Here is a 17,968-nt window from a genome sequence, read left to right as displayed (position 1 = left end):
ATCCTAGAGATCTTTAGAAGGAAGCAATACAAAGCCAGTTTTGCCTTTGAAAAGTAATACAACTCAATTATGTGGAGTTAAACCCAAAGAAGAAGAAATGTGAACAATAGAGATCCAAGTGAAGAACTGGTGAACAAAAGGTGGGGAGAAGGCAGGTACCCCCTAGGTCTGCCCACTTTCGCCTTTCCTGGACTCCAAACAGTGTGCTGGGCGGCTCCTAAACCTATTCCTGCCAGCCTCGCCCCTTAAATCACCAGGAAGGTGATTGCATCAGCTGCTTGTCTCTCCATTTTGAGCATGGGATCTCTGGAGAGCTTAGGGCAGGGCTGCGTCACCTCCTGCTGCAGGGGCCTGGGACTAAGGCATTGACATGACATTATGACATAATAGACTCTGGGGTCGGGTTCACAGACCCAGCATAGATATTCCTAGGTACTCGCACCATTATGGACACAATTTAGCTTCTTCCTTTTCTCTCTTCCTTCCTGAGAGTTAGTCCATTAAAAATCGTAAGCGTTTTAATGTGTTTATGTTGTTAATAATATCTCTTGTGAATTGATGGTGTAGGATGTACTTGATCCAGGACTCAATGCTTGATCTCCTTGCAGAGATTCCAAGGTAGATTGTATTATTGCATTTTCATGACAAAGGTGCAAGATTCTAAAAGCTAACCGATTTTTGAACAAGACCACATTAGAGGGGACAGAGCCAGTATTCAGTATACTGCCGCCCTCCCTACACACACATCGCAGGGAAGAGATTTGAACAGAGTGATGGAAGTGGTTAATGAAACCTTCGAGTCTGAGTAATTTGACCTGGGTGGTGATTTGCGGGGCTTTTAGATGTGGTCTGAAAAATTCCTTCTCTGAAGTCAGCCACAATAACAGTTCATTCTTGGGTTCTCTGCCAACTATGGCTCCCTGGTTATTTCCTTCTCCAGCACTTGGAATTAAGTGACTGATCTAAGGTGACATCTGAGTAGATTGCAGTGTTAGAATTCATAGCATGAGAAGTCAATGTGTCACCTGCCCTCTCGGCAGCCCTCGTCCGTGTTTTGGGAGCACAGTATTTGCTCTTTTGCTTCACGAGAAGGTAGAGGTTTTGCAGTATGAAGGATAACCTGTTACTGGGGGGTGGGGCCAGTAAACACCAGGTCGTTGTAGACAGCAAGCCTGTGGCAAGGTTATTTAGCTTTCTCCAAAACTCCTACAGTGTTCTTAGTGAATGCATGTTTGTTTTTAGTGAATAGTTTTTGTTGTTGTTCTTTTGTTTTGTTTGTTTCTGTTCTGAAGACGTTGGTCTGCAGTTGTTGGAAAGTAGAAGAGAGTGTAACCTTTAACACAGATAAGACCGAAGGAGCAGGGCAAGAAAGGCTGCCCCAGTGGGTTGTGGGACACGGTGAAAGTAAGGGCTGCTCTATGGCTAGCTGCTTCTCAGGAGAGATGCGGCACAGGTGTAGCAGCAGAGGTGAGGGAGGACATGGGGGCCATCTTGCAGTCACTGCAGCCTTACCGAAGGCTCAGGTTTAAAGCCCACAGCTCCTGGAGTGGGGCTGCTGTGCCGTTTACCTGCTCATGATCCTTGCAGCCTTCTGAATTGCTGGTTCTAGATGCGCTTATCCTAGAGTTGTGGACGTGCGAAGTAGTAGCTCCAGGGAGGAAAGAGAAAAACTGTGGAGGGTCTGGTCCATGACCCTGACCCGGTAAATAGGAATCTCAACAGGCTGGATGTCCTTGAAAAGTAAGGGTAAGGCCACCTAAGTGGAACCCAGAGCAGAGGTAGTGGAGGCTGTAACAGAATGAAGCCATTTAACATTGTACTGCAGCTGTTACACTCTAGGCTTCAAAAGTGGTGGGGACTGCATTCTCTTTAAAGGAACAAAGAAAAAGATCCTTCTGTTAAGTTATGGGTCAGCCAGCCTTGCCTCAGCTCCAGAGCTGGGTTCTGGAGAGGAGTCCTGGCCTCTCGCTGCAGAGGACACTCTCTAATACAGTCAGGTCATTTTCCAGTTTCTTTCCCTCCATTTTGGGAAATCAGGAGCAAGGTGAAGGACACCGTGGGAACCACAAATATAAGTTTGCTAGGATTTCGTGAAATATACTCTAGAGTAAAGAAAAAAAGTCAAGGAAATGGAGGGATTACATTCTTCACCGTTAACCCTGACCCAGCTAGCAGGAGGCAAAGGGCAGAAATAAACAACCGGGTTTCCTACAGGAATACACTAACAGCGTGCCCCTATGCTCAAGAATTGAAGAACAATTGCAGTATTTTAATCACTGACCTGACAGAACCAAATAACCTTGATAAAAAGAAAAGCAGCCCGATTTAATGCTTAATTCAGTCCCTTTGCTGCCTTGAGGGTAAGGGCAAGGTTTTGAGGAAGAGATTCGTGGGTTTATGGCAGTGGTGACATTGCCCATACCATGTTTCGGTAAAATTCACTATTGTGCCCGAAATTGCCTTTTTGTAGGCAAGCAGAGAAGGCTGCTGAATTTGAGCCATCCATCCCTCTGGCATACCCTGCCCGCCTAGCATGTTTACTACATGAACAGCCCCGGGAAGACAAAGAGGTAGACAGGCTATATGCCCCTTTCTTCCCGGTGCAGTGGGCTGTGGAGACAAAACCCCAGCACTGGAACCAGTGAAAAGATTTCAAAGCAACTCCCACCAGTAAGTGTGTAAGAACCCAGGGCAGATGACGCAGATAAATGTGGATTGTCCAGGGAGGCAGAGGAGCGAGCCAAATACAGCAGTGTGGATTGGTGGGGACAGGCATCCTGGCGGACGGTGCCAGTCCTCTGAGCCCATTCTGTGGGGTTGGTGAGGAATGGCGTGGACTGCGTGATCCGAATGAGTGTGGCGGCCACTTCCTCCTTATCTAGGAATCTGTCTGTATCTCGCAGATGGAGATTAAATTGATCCAACAATTTGCTCTCCACAAAGCCATGTCGGTTTTCCACCTAGTAATTTATGCTTTTCCTGGTGTTTGCAAATCGATTGCTATTATGGGATGCAGACAGAACTGGGCTGGGATCCAGTAGGTTGGGGGGATTACTGGAGAGGAGACGTGAACGGTCGTGAGAAAGCCTTGGAAGAGAAGCCTCTTGTTTTGTGTATTTTTACTCTCTGAAGCAAAGCAGATTTTTCAGGTTTTTAACAGTGTTCTTAATTATATTTAGATTGTGTCTTTTAAGGGACAGTGTCTGCTTTATTTCAGATTCCTACTATCCGGCCTTGATATTTGCCTAACCTTCAGATGGTTTCAGTGGCTTTGCAGCCAGACCTCTCATTTCAGGAAAGCCTTTCTCCACCCCAGCCCATTATAGATGAGTAATTGTTCCCTTTGACGAAGAAATGTGTATAGGCTTCTATCTAGCTTGATGAATAAAATGTTGTTAGGAAAAGCTTGGGAAAGTATGCTTTATTTAAACACTTCACTTCATTGTTGTACCTTAATTTTTTTTTTTTTAAAAAAGTCCTTCTCAGTATTGTGAAATTCTTTCAAAACAAATTAAAAAGAAAACATATTCTGTGATTTCTTTACAGATTCTGGACAATCAGGAAGTCCAAGCCACAATGATCCTGCCAAGAATCCTCCAGGTAAATATGTGTCCCCGGACGTGTGCACCCTGACATTGTTGGAGAACAAAGGGGCCCTGTATAGATCAACACCCATAATTGGTCAGCTGCCTGTTTTCTTCTGGCAGGCAGTGGGATTGGGACAAGATGTGATTGCATGTCGGCCTCTGTACCGGGAACTGCTTCCCATCGGGGCGGCAGTGTTCACCTGAGCACAGGCGGAGGGTTTCACTTTTCTGGTATCTTGAAAAGCTGATTCTGACACGTTTAGTGGTAGTCTTTTAGGCATTTGAAAAGCTAAAACTTTTTTTAATAGTTTCTTTAGTGGCCAAAACAAAACAAACAACCAAACAAAAAGCAAAACAAGATCCCAAACCAAAACAAAGCAAAACCTGGTAACAATTTCTGTCCTCTTACAGGCAGAGCGCTCTGGTTTAGGAAAGGCGCTGTCGAGAGGTTGCGTTTCTATAAAGGCGTTTGGCAGGACTGGTTTTTGCCGTCTTCAGTGTAAGCTGTGTCTGGCCTTCTTTACTTTTAGATGGAAATGGATTGAGCCAGACCTGAGAATGGGCGCATGCCTTTTGGCTGTCCTTGGGGTTTTATTATTCCCATTTTGAACAGACGGCATTTTGCTTTTGATTTAGAGCAGTATTTTTCCTTCTCATGAGAAAAGAGTATGAAATTAATATAATAAAGAATTGAAAATTTTCATCATCATAAGAATTTTAATTGTATCTGTGATTTTTGTAAAACGGGTGATCTAAAAATATTCTTAGCAAAAATAAAAGCAAAACACAATCAACCCCAAAGAGTTACACTTGCCCTCTGTCTCTCCCAAACGCTCACCTGCCATTTCACCGGAACAGACCCCATAGTACAAAACATCAGAATCTGAGATTTCTCCTAGTTTCTTTATTTCCTTTCCTTTTTCTTTTTCTTTTCCTCTCTCTTTCTTTCTCTCTCTCCCCCCCCATTTATTTTTTTTTTCAAGACAGGGTTTCTCTATAACTTTGGAGCCTGTCCTAGAACTAGCTCTTGTAGACCAGGTTGGCCTCGAACTCACAGAGATCCTCCTGCCTCTGCCTCTGGAGTGCTGGGATTAAATGCCTGCACCACCACTGCCCAGCTCAGTTTCTCCTATTTCCAATTACTCTAAAGTTTTAGTGCCTGGCTAATAAGAAGTTGCTGTACTTTAAGAAATTACAAATCAGAAAAATAGATTAATTTGTTCCTAAATTATTAGAGGAATGTGACAATCAAAATACAAAAAAATTATTTAATTTTGTTTTGGAAACATGTATATTTTTCTACATACATATTAAGCTATTCTGTGTAGAATAGTCTGCTAAAAATTTATTATTTGGCAAAATATTATATAATCTGTGATGAAAACCCCAATTCAATACATATTATATACTCCAAAGGGGAAGGTATTAATTCAATATGTATTATATACACCAATGATGAAGAGTACTAATACAATTCTTATCTTAAATTTATGCTGAATTGATTTTCCTTGATGAATTCGCTAATGCAGCAAACTGAGAGCAAAGCATAAAGTATTTAAATTAAAAATAAGCTTTTAAAAGCCTCTATACATTTTACCAATAAATAAATAAAAGGTAGGAAAACACCTTGAGGAGAAAAGGGTCAGTAAATCTTAAGAGCCAGACTAAACCAAAGGCTGTCTGTGCTGTGTGCTGTTGTTTGCCTCTGAAGGGCAGCTCTAGAGGAATGGCTGAAGTAGCCCCTGTGAAGCGCATTTCTGAGCAAGTGCAGAGGCTCAGGGGATGCTGTCTGCTGGTGCTGGGAGAGCTTGGCAGAGCTGGGCAGAGCTGGGCAGAGCTGGGCAGATGACCTTCTTCTGCTCATGCAATGGCCAGGTTGGGTTTTCAGTATTTGCCTGGAAGGCTAGTTAAACTTGTCCATACCGTGTAGAATCTCTTACTTTTTCTGTTTTTATAAAGAAAGCAAACAGAAATCAGCTAGGGCACATCAGTTTCCCCAACTTTCAAGATTCTTTGGGGGACGTGTTTTCTTGATATATGTCAGAAAATTAAGACGCTAGAGTTAATTCGCTTCAATTAAAGTTGCATTTTCATTGACCACTCAGGAACAGCCATCACTTAACATCATGCTTTGGACATTATTGTAGAGCTTATTAAGGGATTTTTGTTTTATTTTGAGACAGCCTCTCTTAAAGTGTTAAAAATTTTTGATAAAAGCAAAATTACATTCTACAATATTTTGAAATAAGCCAGGCTTTTGGAAGTAGATAATACTTTTCAATTTTAAGTATAAGAAACCTGTTCTTGTCTTACAGTCAGTTGGGATAAACAGATTCAGCAACCCAGGTATTGGGAGTTCAGGAGACTTATTCTAGGATGCTTTCTTCATCCTGACTGAGTATCTTAGGAACCACAGTTTGTTTATGGGAACATTCCAGACTAGCGTCACAAGCAAGCTCCTGCTGGCTTCCATGAGAAGCTCAGCTACTCCAAAAGGCGGCCTCCATGCCCGCACACCTTTCAGTGTTAAGGGATTTTGCCAAGAGAGGTAGAACGCACGGGGATTGCCCTGTGTGCTACAGTGTGTGCTTCCCAACTGCTTGGGAAGAGGTGGCAAAAATCCCAGCCTTCAGGAGCAGGGTAGCTCAGGGAGTCTGTTCCTGACCGTTGACCCGAAGGTGGTCTCCCACCCAGCACACCGGTGCATCTGTCTCCACACTGCCCCGCCCCTCCTGGGTCTGACTGATTGTGAATATCTCTTTAAATGATATATAGTATTTCTAGCTATTTAATTTTTAAAAAGTTAATATGCAACTAATTGATTTTATTATTTCATTTTCACACGTCTCATACTTTGCTCTCCACTCTCCCGCCTCCCTCTTGTTACCTGGATGCTCTTAAACACTGGACTGTGGACCTTGACAGATAAATGGGTCTTTATTTTGGAGCTCATGCTTTCACTTGGGATTAATGTTTCAGCACAAGCAAACAAAAACACATTTTGGGAGAAAAGATATTTAATATTTGTCGTTTACAAAGGAAATAATTTCTTGGTACTGGTAATTTATAAAAGCCTTCAAATAGACTTTATGGAAGTTCCTCCACCTGCTTGTAACTTAAGGTTTTGTTCTGATTTTTTTTTTAAGCTGTAATGATTAGTTGCATGATTTTTTTTCACAGCCAAGGTGCTATGCAATCACAAGGTACCTGACAGCACTGTGTAGTGGCGCTCATTGAAAACACCCGGCCATTTCATTGTCTTAATGCTTGTGACCGAGTCTGAGATTGCGTATTTATCCTCACTAAATTTATCCTCAGTAGTTTTCTAAGTAGTTCAGATGTCTTTTCCTAGTCATATAAGTGGCTCTGGTGGGTTAGTAGTAACGGGCTGAGGGACTTGGGTTGAGATCCGATTGTGTTTCCAAACACCACCACTACTTGTAGGAAATGCATCCTTGGATAGTAGTCTTGGGTTTAGCCTGGATTTGCTGTTATTTCGTATCTATATTCCTTGGGCTGTGACCCTTTAGATTTCTTTTTTTTTCTAATATTTATGTATTTGTTATGTATACAATAGTTTATCTGTATGTATGCCTGCAGGCCAGAAGAGGGCACCAAACCCCATTACAGATGGTTGTGAGCCACCATGTGGTTGCTGGGAATTGAACTCAGGACCTTTGGAAGAGCAGGCAATGCTCTTAACCACTGAGCCATCTCTCCAGCCCCCCCCCCCTTTAGATTTCTTGAGCTGAATCAGTTGCTTACTGCTGGAATGGAAGGCTATCAAGAGAAAACAGCAATCTGGAAGTTGAAATTGGTCAGCTCCAAGATGACCCACCAGTTTAGAGTTTAGGAAGGCTGTAGTTTTGTGGGAAGTTCTCTTGGCTGGTAGAGCAGTTAAGAAATGTTGGATCCCAGAGAAAGTCCTGTAAATTTTCTGATGTAATTTTTTGAAGTACTTCAAATTTCATTAGCCAGAATTTTCTTGTTTAGAATGAATGGGTATACAGTTTAATTTCCAACTTTCTTTTTTCAGGAGTGTGTACTTAGGTGTGTGTGTGTTGACATTTGCATGTGGTTTGGCATTATATGAACCTTGGAGCTGTGTATTGTGTGACCTTAAGTCAGCCACCTTGAGTCCCTTCTCTGTAGTAAGGACAGACTTGAGTAAATAATTAAATTGTGTGAAGAATCTCTGTCACCTACAGACAGAGATTAATGGAAGACAGTCTGTCTTCCATTAAGAAGTTGCTTAGGTCATACAAATTTCTAGTTGCTCATTCCCCAAACATATTTGGTAGATCCCACAATGGAAGCCAACACAGGGGTGCCACAAAACTAATAAAAATCAGTTAGTACTGACTGAGAAGATGGCCCAGCATCTGTAATGGTATTTGGTACCTGCTGGCATCACTGGGGCCCATGTTTGCCTAACCTTCCACTTTATGTTTTTAAATTTTAGATTCGAGAGTATACATAACAGTATTTTTCTTTTCTATTTTCATGAACAGACAAATGTTTTCAGGTTCTCACAGTCCAAGAAAAAGGAAACTTCCTTTGGTATTTAAAATTATAACCTACTCTTTAAAAGCCCATACCCACTCCTTTTTATATCTTCTCTTATTTTTGTCAGTCAATATTTTTTAATAGGTTGAAGATATATTTCTTGATAATACCGATGAGTAAGCTGCGGTATAGAGAACACAGCGAACTATCAGAAAGCTTTCTCAGCAGACTACGTCCATAGGAATGTCCCAGAATGAACAGTTCACAGTAGTTAAAACCTGACAAGTTGGTAAAGCTTCTAAGTAATTTAAGAATTAGATGTGTGTCAGTCAAAAATCAAAGGGTTTCTTTTTCTTGGTAAATTAGCTTCAGAAACATTCCCCTTTCTCATCTTACTCGTGTGGAGACATTGCTCAATGACGTCTTTAAATGCTCAAAGTCGGGCCAGGATTGAGACGAAAGGGGGAGCAGATGAGGGAAGCATTTCCTCGCAAATTGTTCTGCAAAAGCCAGAAGGAAGGGTGCCTAGCCCTCACATTCTAAGTTTTACAAACTGAATTCCAGATTCTTATGTGTAACCTCCTCATCAAAGTTGGTCTGCCTAGCAGCTGGCACCAAGCCAGGCCTTTACTATGAAGCTGGCCTGATCGCTTGAAATAGCTAATTGGCTAAAAGAAAGGTAATTTAGGGCTATCCCATGAGATCCCTAGAGAAGGAGCTTTCCTTGTTTCTTCTCCCACCTCGATGGCCAGCTTCATCAGGCACAAATAATGTCAACCACCACTGGCTAGCAAGTTCAGGAGTGAATAGTACATTCTGGGTAATGAAGTTCTAGATTTGATTGAGCTCAAAATGAGGAGCAGAAGCAGGTGTTTCCCTTTGGGAGTTTGGAAATATCCATCATACCACACTGAGTATCATTAACAAATTAAGGCATTTCTGAGCAGACCATAAGTAAAATTTTCACCTGGCAGTTACTTATTGAGCGTCTACTTTGTACACGACGCTAGGCTAGATATTGTAAAATATGAACTGTACTTAATCCGCACCCCTTCCAAGTTTTGACTACCCGAATATACAATATTTTATTTATGCCAGGAATTAAATTTTTCTTAGGGCTTCAACTGAAGTGTTTCAGTTCAGAGTTGTGGAATACTGATTCTGATGTGCGGGGTGTGTGAAAACTGGGAGGAGCATCAGGTAAGGGGGTGACATTTCCCTCCTGAATCGAGGTCTGTCTTTGGCAATCATCATGAGGTCACGAGGAGACTGAGCAGGTCAGCCAGCTTCTCACAAACTCGGCTGTCTCCACACAGTTTGCAAGGAAAAGGTGGAACACATGGATACTTGCAGGTGTTTCATAAAAATGAGTTTAGTTTTTAGTTTAATTTTGTTTTGTTTTTATTATATATTTTTTTCTCCAGCTTGATTGGTCGGGAAACCTTCCCATAAAAAGAACTGTTTGATGTGGGGGTCGAATTTTTTTTTTTTTTTTGTATTGTACTTTTTTGGATCTAGAAAGCAGACAAAAGATACAGGACAAAAGAAGGGAAGTGGAATAAGAGAGTCGCCTAGGATAGGTTTTAAAATGGAGGCAAAAGAAACTGATGTTTTCAGCTTCATAGTGGAATAGGACTAGAGTTTTTAGATAGTGAGTCTGTTGCGTGTCTCTTGGTGTATAAAGACAGTCATACCAACTGTAGCTCTTAATACTGTCAGAAGAATAAGTCAGTCTCTGTTAGGGGATTGGGCAACCTTTCCCCTACCGAGACATTATCTCCTAAGCTTCGCATAGATCTGTACAAATGTTTTTTTTCCCAGTTGTCTCCCCATAATGTCCCTACCTTCCGAAGCCACCAATTTTCCATTCTCATTAAAATTTGTCTGTTTATATTCTTCCCAGCCTTTCTCATCTCTCTTTTCTCCATAGATTCTTACCAGAAACTTCTTTTTTATCCTTTAGACAAGCTTTCCCTACCAAAGGCTCTTCTCTTCTTTTTTCTAACTGGACTGAAAGGCCATCAGCTCTGTAAGTGGGCTCATGGAGTGAGTCTCTTGAACGCATGACTTTATAGGAGCCAGGCCCAAGTGACTCCTTTCCATCGTGTTCCAGTTTCCCTATGCTCTGTCTTGTTTTCCGTAAGACAGGTTTCAACCCTGGAGTCCAGACTGCTTCCAAGTGGTAGCTGTCTTCCTGTATCAGTCACCAAGTGCTAGGATTTCGGGTGTGAGCCACCACGGTGGCCCACATTCTGGAGTATTGTTGATTTGAGTGTATTCCGTTTAAAACTTGCCCCTTTTTTTTTGAAACTAATACCTGTTAGAAGTCCAGGAATTGGTGTTTCCCTAAGTTCTTATAGTGATTTCTTTTTTCCCTTGTCTTGGTCCTCCAGATTTTCAGTACCTCCTATGAGTTTCTAGACTGTGTTCATTTTTCATTTGGCCAAAGGTAGTATACCATTAGAGCAGATTCCTCTTCTCATGCCTCAGGCCCTTGTTTCCAATGACATGTTGGACTTGCTTCCCCAGATGTTCATGGCTAATTTAAATGTAACACTTTCAAAATTAATTTATGTTCTTTTCTATCAAATTTACTTTGCTTTCCATGTAAGTATTTTAGCTTTATTAGAATCACCCAGTCACTCTGGGTTGTGACTTTCTTAGGGACCCCTCTCTTACCTATATGCTCTCCTTTGGAGCACCGAGCTCTTAAGTCTGTCACCCTAGTTTGAGTTCTGTCTTAGTTACTTGCACCCTGACCAAGGCAACTTATAAAAGCATTCAATTGGGGGCACATGGTTCCAGAGGGTCAGAGGCTTGTCACTTGGGCACAATAATATTGTCTTTTTACAAAGGCAGGTTGGTTCAAAGACTAGTCTTAGTTCTTCAAGTTTTTTGTTTGAATTTTAACTGTTTTAAGGTTTTGTAGCGTCTGAAACTATGTAACCATGTAACATGACTCCAAATAAAAACTGTACCATACCGACGCAGGCACTTAGCTTACACTACACCTAGTTCCAAAAAACTTCCCAGAAGGCTTAACAGAAATAGATTATAGTGTGTTCAATTTTAAGAGATGTTGCTGTAACATATTTTCTCTCATTGTTGAATGTGTTGGTTCTCCACAGACAGTCAGAATTCCCACGCAAAAGTCCTAAGTACTCTGTGGTTAGGTTTTGCCTGGACCTACCCCTCTGGGCACTATTTTAGTGATTGTTCCTTTTGCCAAGTGTTTTGTATTCCTTTCACAGAGACTGCCTGTCTAAAATCTCCTCCCAGTTTAAGTCTCCCTCCCCTATCCATTTATTCCCAAACACTGCTTTTGCAGGACGCAGCTCTGGATTAATAATGCGAATCATTTTCCTCCTCAGAGCTGAAATGTGAGGACAGTTCTCTAGTCCAGAGTGGGCTGGCTCCCTAGGCTGGCTGCACTCAGTGCCATCTGTAGAGTGCAGTTTTCTGCGCTCACGGCCTGCACAGGGCACTGTGGCACCCTGGTATGGAAAGAGGGAGGGGCCCCGTAATGATGCGGCTTGAGCCCAAGGCAGTATCGCACAGTATCCACCGCTACTCAAGCCTTCATTTTTTGCTCTCTGGTAGACTTAAAAAGTGCATTTTAAGAGACCAGGCAGGTCTACCAGAGTCTTCTTTTTTTCCTGCGAATGAAATAATTTAAAACAAGGGCTTGTGTGTGTGGCAATTTGATTCTTGCTACCTTTTATCTAACAATGCCAATGAACCTTGCATAATTTAGCAGGTTTTGATTTTCAAAGTTGTTAAGAATTGGGGGGGGGGTGTTTTATATAAGCGAATTTCCAGAGCCCATGTCCTTTCTCATGCTTATTTAATAAACTAGAAATAGGGCTTGACTCTTATTTTCTTGTTGAAATGCTTTTGATTATTAGTTCCACTAAAGCTATTCTCCCATACTCTCTGTACATTGACTGTTTCATGTTACACTTCCCCCCAGGGGGGCATTTCCATGTCTTCTGTAGTATTCAGGAGTGAGAAGACAGCAAACCCACCTGACCTTTAGGCTTGACCTTTTGATCATTAATAAAATCAAATGCAGGGCCGAGGAAGTGGGTCATTGGGTTCAGTGCCTACGGTGTGAGCACAAAGACATAAGATTGGATCTCTAGCACTTATGTAAAAACAGAGAGTGGTGGTGTTTGCTTGATCTATAACCCTGGTCCTGGAGGAGTGGAGACAGGGGCATCCTCAGAGCTCCCTGGCCAGCAAGCCAAGTTCCATGAAAGACCTGTCTCCAGATGCTTGATGTAGAGCAATAGAGGCAGGCACCATAGGCTGACCTCTGACCTCTATGCCTGTGCTCAGACTCATGAGTGTGCACCTGCACGAACATGTGCAGGCAGATTCACACACACACACACACACACACACACACACACACACACACACACACACACCTGAAGTCATGATATTTTGTAAATTGCTGCTTCCTCTGGTTATTTTGCAGATTGTTTGTAATACAATGGATTTTGAACTGTTGTCATCTTCTGAATTGAACTACTCTCTAGCCAGAGCAGTATTTTCCTAAATAAATAATGGGATCAGCATTCTGCTGTTTTAGTCTCAGCCGTGCTGGGTGATATCTAGAAGAACCCCTCTGCCACCACACACACACACACACACACTCATACACACACACACTCACACACACACACTCACACACACTCACACACACACACTCACACATACTCACTCACACACACACTCACACACACACTCACACACACACTCACACACTCACACACTCACACTCACACACACACACACACTCACACTCACACACACACACTCACTCACACACAGTACTTTTCACATGGAGAGTGGAAAGTAACTATGAGTGTTCAAGACTAAGTATATAGCGAGGAAGGCCAAGGGATGGGTGGATGGGTGGATGGATGGATGGATGGATGGATGGATGGATGATTGAATGCAGAGGCTCTAGACACTGGAGGCATTCATTACTTTCAATTCAAAGAAAGAAGGCAAAGTCTTTTCAAAAGAAGATAATTGGTGCTGAAATTGTAATGTATGTTTATTAACAACTATTTTCACTTTAATTAGTTCATCTAAGTCATTCTAATAACTTCCCGACCTCAGTAGCTGATAGTTTCGCCTTGGGTCTTAACCCTCTAATGGTTATGTTGCAGGCCCATGTTCCTCTGTAATTTGTAAAATGCATTATTTCATTTCCTCCTTCTGCTGCCAAGGTTGTAGTCTAGGTTCAGACTAAATCCTTGGCCATTGTTGAAACAGCTCTTCCGAATTTCCAGGTCCCTCATTCATGTTCTTGCACCATGGTTAGTATCTAGCATGTCTGCCCCCCCACAACCTCCTTGATAGAATTTCTTCAGACTCTCCGCTCTTCAGTTTCACAGTAAGAGTGCTTAGTAGTGCACTCTCCTGACAAATCTGTTTTTCTTAGTGAATTCCCAATACCTTATGATTATTGAGCCTCTCCTTCCTAAGGTATCTAATCCTGGCCAGAGACAGTACTTAGCAGTGCTCAAGACTTGTGAAGCAGAGGCACAGGCCACATACATTAAGCAGTCTATTCTGGAACACATAATATGATCTCCATACTTAGTGCCTGACCTCAGTCAGGAAACGCAGGTATTTCTGTGGAGTGTTTGTGGCAATCCTTTGCTCTGCAGGTGAACTGCACCCGAGTCAGGACTGTGCAGGAGGGAGCGGATGGGGAAGTGTGGGACTAATAAATCACTGTGTCAGAACCTAGGCTCAGAGAGTCTTTACTCCCAGGCAGATGAATTGTTGAGTGTTGATCACTCTTTTGTGCTTTTATTTGCCAACCCATAGAGAATGTACCACAATCTCGCCAGGTTTTCTGTGATCACAAAAGAAAGATTATCCTGGGGAGATAACATTGGAGAGAGAGAGCTAAGCAAACAAGCAAATGACTTCTGTAGTTTAGTGTCTTCAGAAACTCTCCAGGTTCCTCTGAGTGTTTCTGATTCTCTTGGGGTGATTTTCATGTTTTGCAGACAGTAGCACGTCATGAAAACCTGGCTCCTTGTGGCACGAGATGAAGTGTGACTGGGGTTGCACGTGACTGTGAGCCACTGTGTGAGTGCTAGGGATGGACTCCAGGTCTCTGCCCCAGTGCTCGCAGTAGCTGAGCCGTCTCTTCAGCCCCTGTGTGGGTGTTCTCACAGGGCTTCTGCCATCCAGCACAGTCACTTTGGTATTGACTCACGTGGCAGCATACATCCCTTTTTATTGTTGAGCAGAGTTTTATTACATGTGGGTGTACTGTATAGCATGGGAATTCCAGGTTGATGTTCACCTGCTTTTCATATAGGTAGCTAGTTGATTATGCACATTTGCTGCAAAGGTCTTTTGCTTTCTACTGTATTGTCCAACCACCCTTATCATCTATCTGTATTTATATAAGTGCACGTTTGCTTATGGGCCATTCCATGTCTCTCATTTGCTGATACCAAAGTATCTTGACTGTTTTAACTTTAAAGTAAGTTTTTACAATATGTTTTGCGAGGTTATTTTTTAATCATTTTTATATTCTTATACATTTTAGAAGCAGTTTGTCAAACTATAAATAATAAATACTTAAAAACATCTGAAAAGCCAGATACGGTTTTGAGTGACAGTGATAAAATTTAAAGACAGATCCTTGAGGTATCCAGCAAATATATATATATATCATTAATTATTGGATGGAAAGCCCACATTTCAGGCTTAACTTCTGATTCAGCTTTTTGCAACTTCTTATGACAACTTCCATGCAGACTCATAACTTGTTGGAAATGTGTCTAGCTGTGTTGAACAGAGGGCAAAGGATCTCACAGAAGCCCATATCTCATCATCGTGTAACTGAGACACGCAGGCTTCAGTAGAGAGCTCCCAGTACTGCGTCTGTGAGACCTGTGTCCCTGTCATCTGCCAGGGACAGAGGTTGTTCTTTATTGTTTAAAACTATGGAATTCTGAACACCAGCATGGCTGGGAAATGGAAGACATGAAAGACCTCCAGTTCTCTTGTCCCCTTTCCTGAGTGCGTCATTCAAATACCTCTGCTCCAGACTAACTAGATGATCTCCCAGGACAGAGTCCTTCTTAAACTCAGTCCCATCTGCCCTCCAGTAGTCCTCCATCCCAAAGGTTCCTATCTGTAGTCACCTGGCAGACTTTAAACTCGCTAGGTGGTGGGAAGGGAGAGAGCAAATGCAGCTCCTTATGACACAGTCTCATGAGCTGTTTTTGGCAACTTTGATGACTACTGCTACTAATATATTACTACCTCTCTCAATAATTATTTCCCAACTTAGCACATTTTCTTACCTAATCTTCATCTTAAATCATTCAGTTTAGTGCTTTTGGGCAGCTAAGAAATTTAAGTATTTAAAGTCTTTATCATCATCATCATCAACAACAACATCAGCGGCCACAATTACAGCAACAGATGAGCAAAGCTGCTGTTTGGGCCGCAGAAAAGTCTGAAGTCCTTGGCACAAAGCCTGTTGTATAATGAACACTCAATTGCAACTTCATTGTCATTATTGTTACTATTTTACAAAGTTGAGTAATAATCTTTGGAGTCACTGAGCGAGCAGACTCAACTTCATATCTGATTCTGACCATTCTACAGCCTAATGTTCAGCCTAGATTACAGACTTCACTTATGCAGCCAACAGAAAGCCACATACTTCACCAAGTCCAAACCCAAAGTCTGGATACGGTTAAATGAAAGCAACCACACTAATAAGTCCCTGGTGAAAAAAAAACCAAAGAAAGGATGTATTAGTACCATCTATAAAAGTATCCCTTTGAATATGAGGAACTAGGAGAAAAGAAAAAAACCGTTTATTCAGAAGGAAGGATTTGCATGATAAATGAACCAAAAATACAGTTTGAATAAACATGGAACCATGTAAGATGGAAAAAAATAGTAAAAGAAGTTGTTTTCACACTATTATAATCTATAATAGAGAAGTAAGACCCCAGCCTGTGGAAATAATCCTTGACCCAGAGGGCAAACTCAAGTTACTTGCTCTTAAAAGCAGAGGGGGGAAAAGTTTAAGTAATTGATGATAGAAGATGAGAAAGCCCCATGCGAATTTGTCACCTTTGTAGAAAAATCAGAGCATTTAGGAGCAAAATAGGATTGAGGATAAATGAAGAAAATTGGTATCAGCTAAAATGATCTAAATATGTGGATCAAAAAAGCTAACTATAACCAGTGCACAGTCATTGAAAGAGAACAGCAACTAAATATATTCAGTGGAAATATTTATATTTCAAAGCTGAAGCAGAGAGTCTTTTGATCATCATAGATGAATAAGAAGTTATCTGCATATTTCTGTTTTCTAACATGTAATGCTAGAAGATGTTAGGAGATATTTAAAATTATGAGAGAAAACTTTTCCCCTGAAGTTTTGCATTCAGAGGCAACAGATATGAATTCTTCTTTAATTGTCGCATCAAAAAATGTTATCTCTTATTTTCTTTGTGATTTTTTTTCCCTCTGAAAACCCATTCTAACTAACAATAACTCAAAATTTTGGAAGAAGAGAGTGAGATCAGGGAAGCAGCAGAGACAACTCAAAAATTGTGAATTCCTATATATTCAAATATAAAGATTAGACATGGGGTTGATTGCAAGGAGAGTCATATTCGGTAATTGTTGTAAACAGTGTTACTAGCATAAATACTATTGTGAAGATTACTTCCGAACATAATCATATTGTGGTTATATATTCCAAGTTATGTATTTAAAGTTATGGCAAAAATATACAGAACATAAAGTATGCCATCCTAATTATTTTCAAGTATCCAATTTAGTAGTGAAAAATGTTTTCACATCATAATGTAAGCATTCTCAAGAACTTTGTTTTTGCAGATCTAACCTCAGTCCTTTAAACAGCTCCCCACTGGTCCCTCCCCAGCCCCCCTCAACTGCTCTGTTTTGTTTTTCAGTCTAGCTCCTCCATGCAACTCATATATGTGAAGTCTTATAGTCTTTGTCTTTTTACAGTTGGCTTATCTCCAGATTGCAATTTTAAGAACTAAAATAGGAGGAGGCTAGGGGGAAGTTTCAGAAACAGGGAATGGCAGACTTGCTGTCTCTCTTTAGAGTACTTTGCTGGTGGATTTTGCTAGTCTTTATTGTTTGCTTTGATCATTGTTTTTGCTTAGATTGGAGATTCAGTCACCCAGCTTTCTGCTGTGAAGTGAAGTGTCAGGATCTTGTTGTGGTCACGGGAGTGTTTATCCCTTACCACGGGGATGAGCTTTCTGATAATGGACTGTACTCAGTCATAATGGCAGTGTTGTCCTTGCCCTGTGGATAGTGCCACTATAGCTAGTTGAGGATGCTTTACATAGAGTTCAAGGGGTTGCACTTGTGTTGGCTGGAGCTTCCTTATTGGTTATTTGTTTAGGGTTATTGAAAGGGGTGAAACATCTAGGAACCTAAAAGAATCATGAGACTTTAATTTTCTTCGGGGCATTGGTCAGCATTTCCTGAGGCCTGGGATAGTGTAGAGGACATGAAAGCTCCGTCCAGCTGTGCACCCTTCTGGACCTGTTATTATTTAAGGTGGTTGTTCAGTCACCTGTCTGTTCTGTTCGGAAGTTCATGTGAGTCGCCCGCAGATTCTAATTCCTAGGCCAGGGTGGAGCCTGCATCCTGCAGTGGTGTCAGCCCCCATATGCACGCGTGCTTTACTTTCCGCTGCTGTTTGGCTCATTGCTAACATAGCAGTTCCCGAACTGCTACACATTTGGATTTCTTGTGGGGAATTTAACACCCTCTCCTGTCCGGGTCTCAGCCCAAAGGAATTAAGTCAGAATAATTGAGGTTGGGATCCA

General features: G+C 41.6%; 1 protein-coding gene across 7 annotated transcripts in view; it reads left to right on the top strand.

Annotated features, from left to right (window-relative positions):
* The window catches only part of Nfib (nuclear factor I B), a 221,967-nt gene that overhangs the window by 117,609 nt on the left and 86,390 nt on the right, over positions 1 to 17,968 (top strand). For all 7 annotated transcript variants that reach the window (XM_075946294.1, XM_075946296.1, XM_075946292.1 and 4 more), the window contains one exon: positions 3,547 to 3,600. In XM_075946294.1, the coding sequence (XP_075802409.1) occupies positions 3,547 to 3,600 (54 nt within the window). The remainder of the gene's footprint in view (positions 1 to 3,546; positions 3,601 to 17,968) is intronic.

The sequence above is a fragment of the Microtus pennsylvanicus genome, chromosome 13, assembly GCF_037038515.1.
Source record: "Microtus pennsylvanicus isolate mMicPen1 chromosome 13, mMicPen1.hap1, whole genome shotgun sequence".
Classification (NCBI taxonomy): domain Eukaryota; kingdom Metazoa; phylum Chordata; class Mammalia; order Rodentia; family Cricetidae; genus Microtus; species Microtus pennsylvanicus.
Note: the sequence above shows the minus strand (reverse complement) of the source record. Positions and strands in the feature narration are given on the sequence as shown.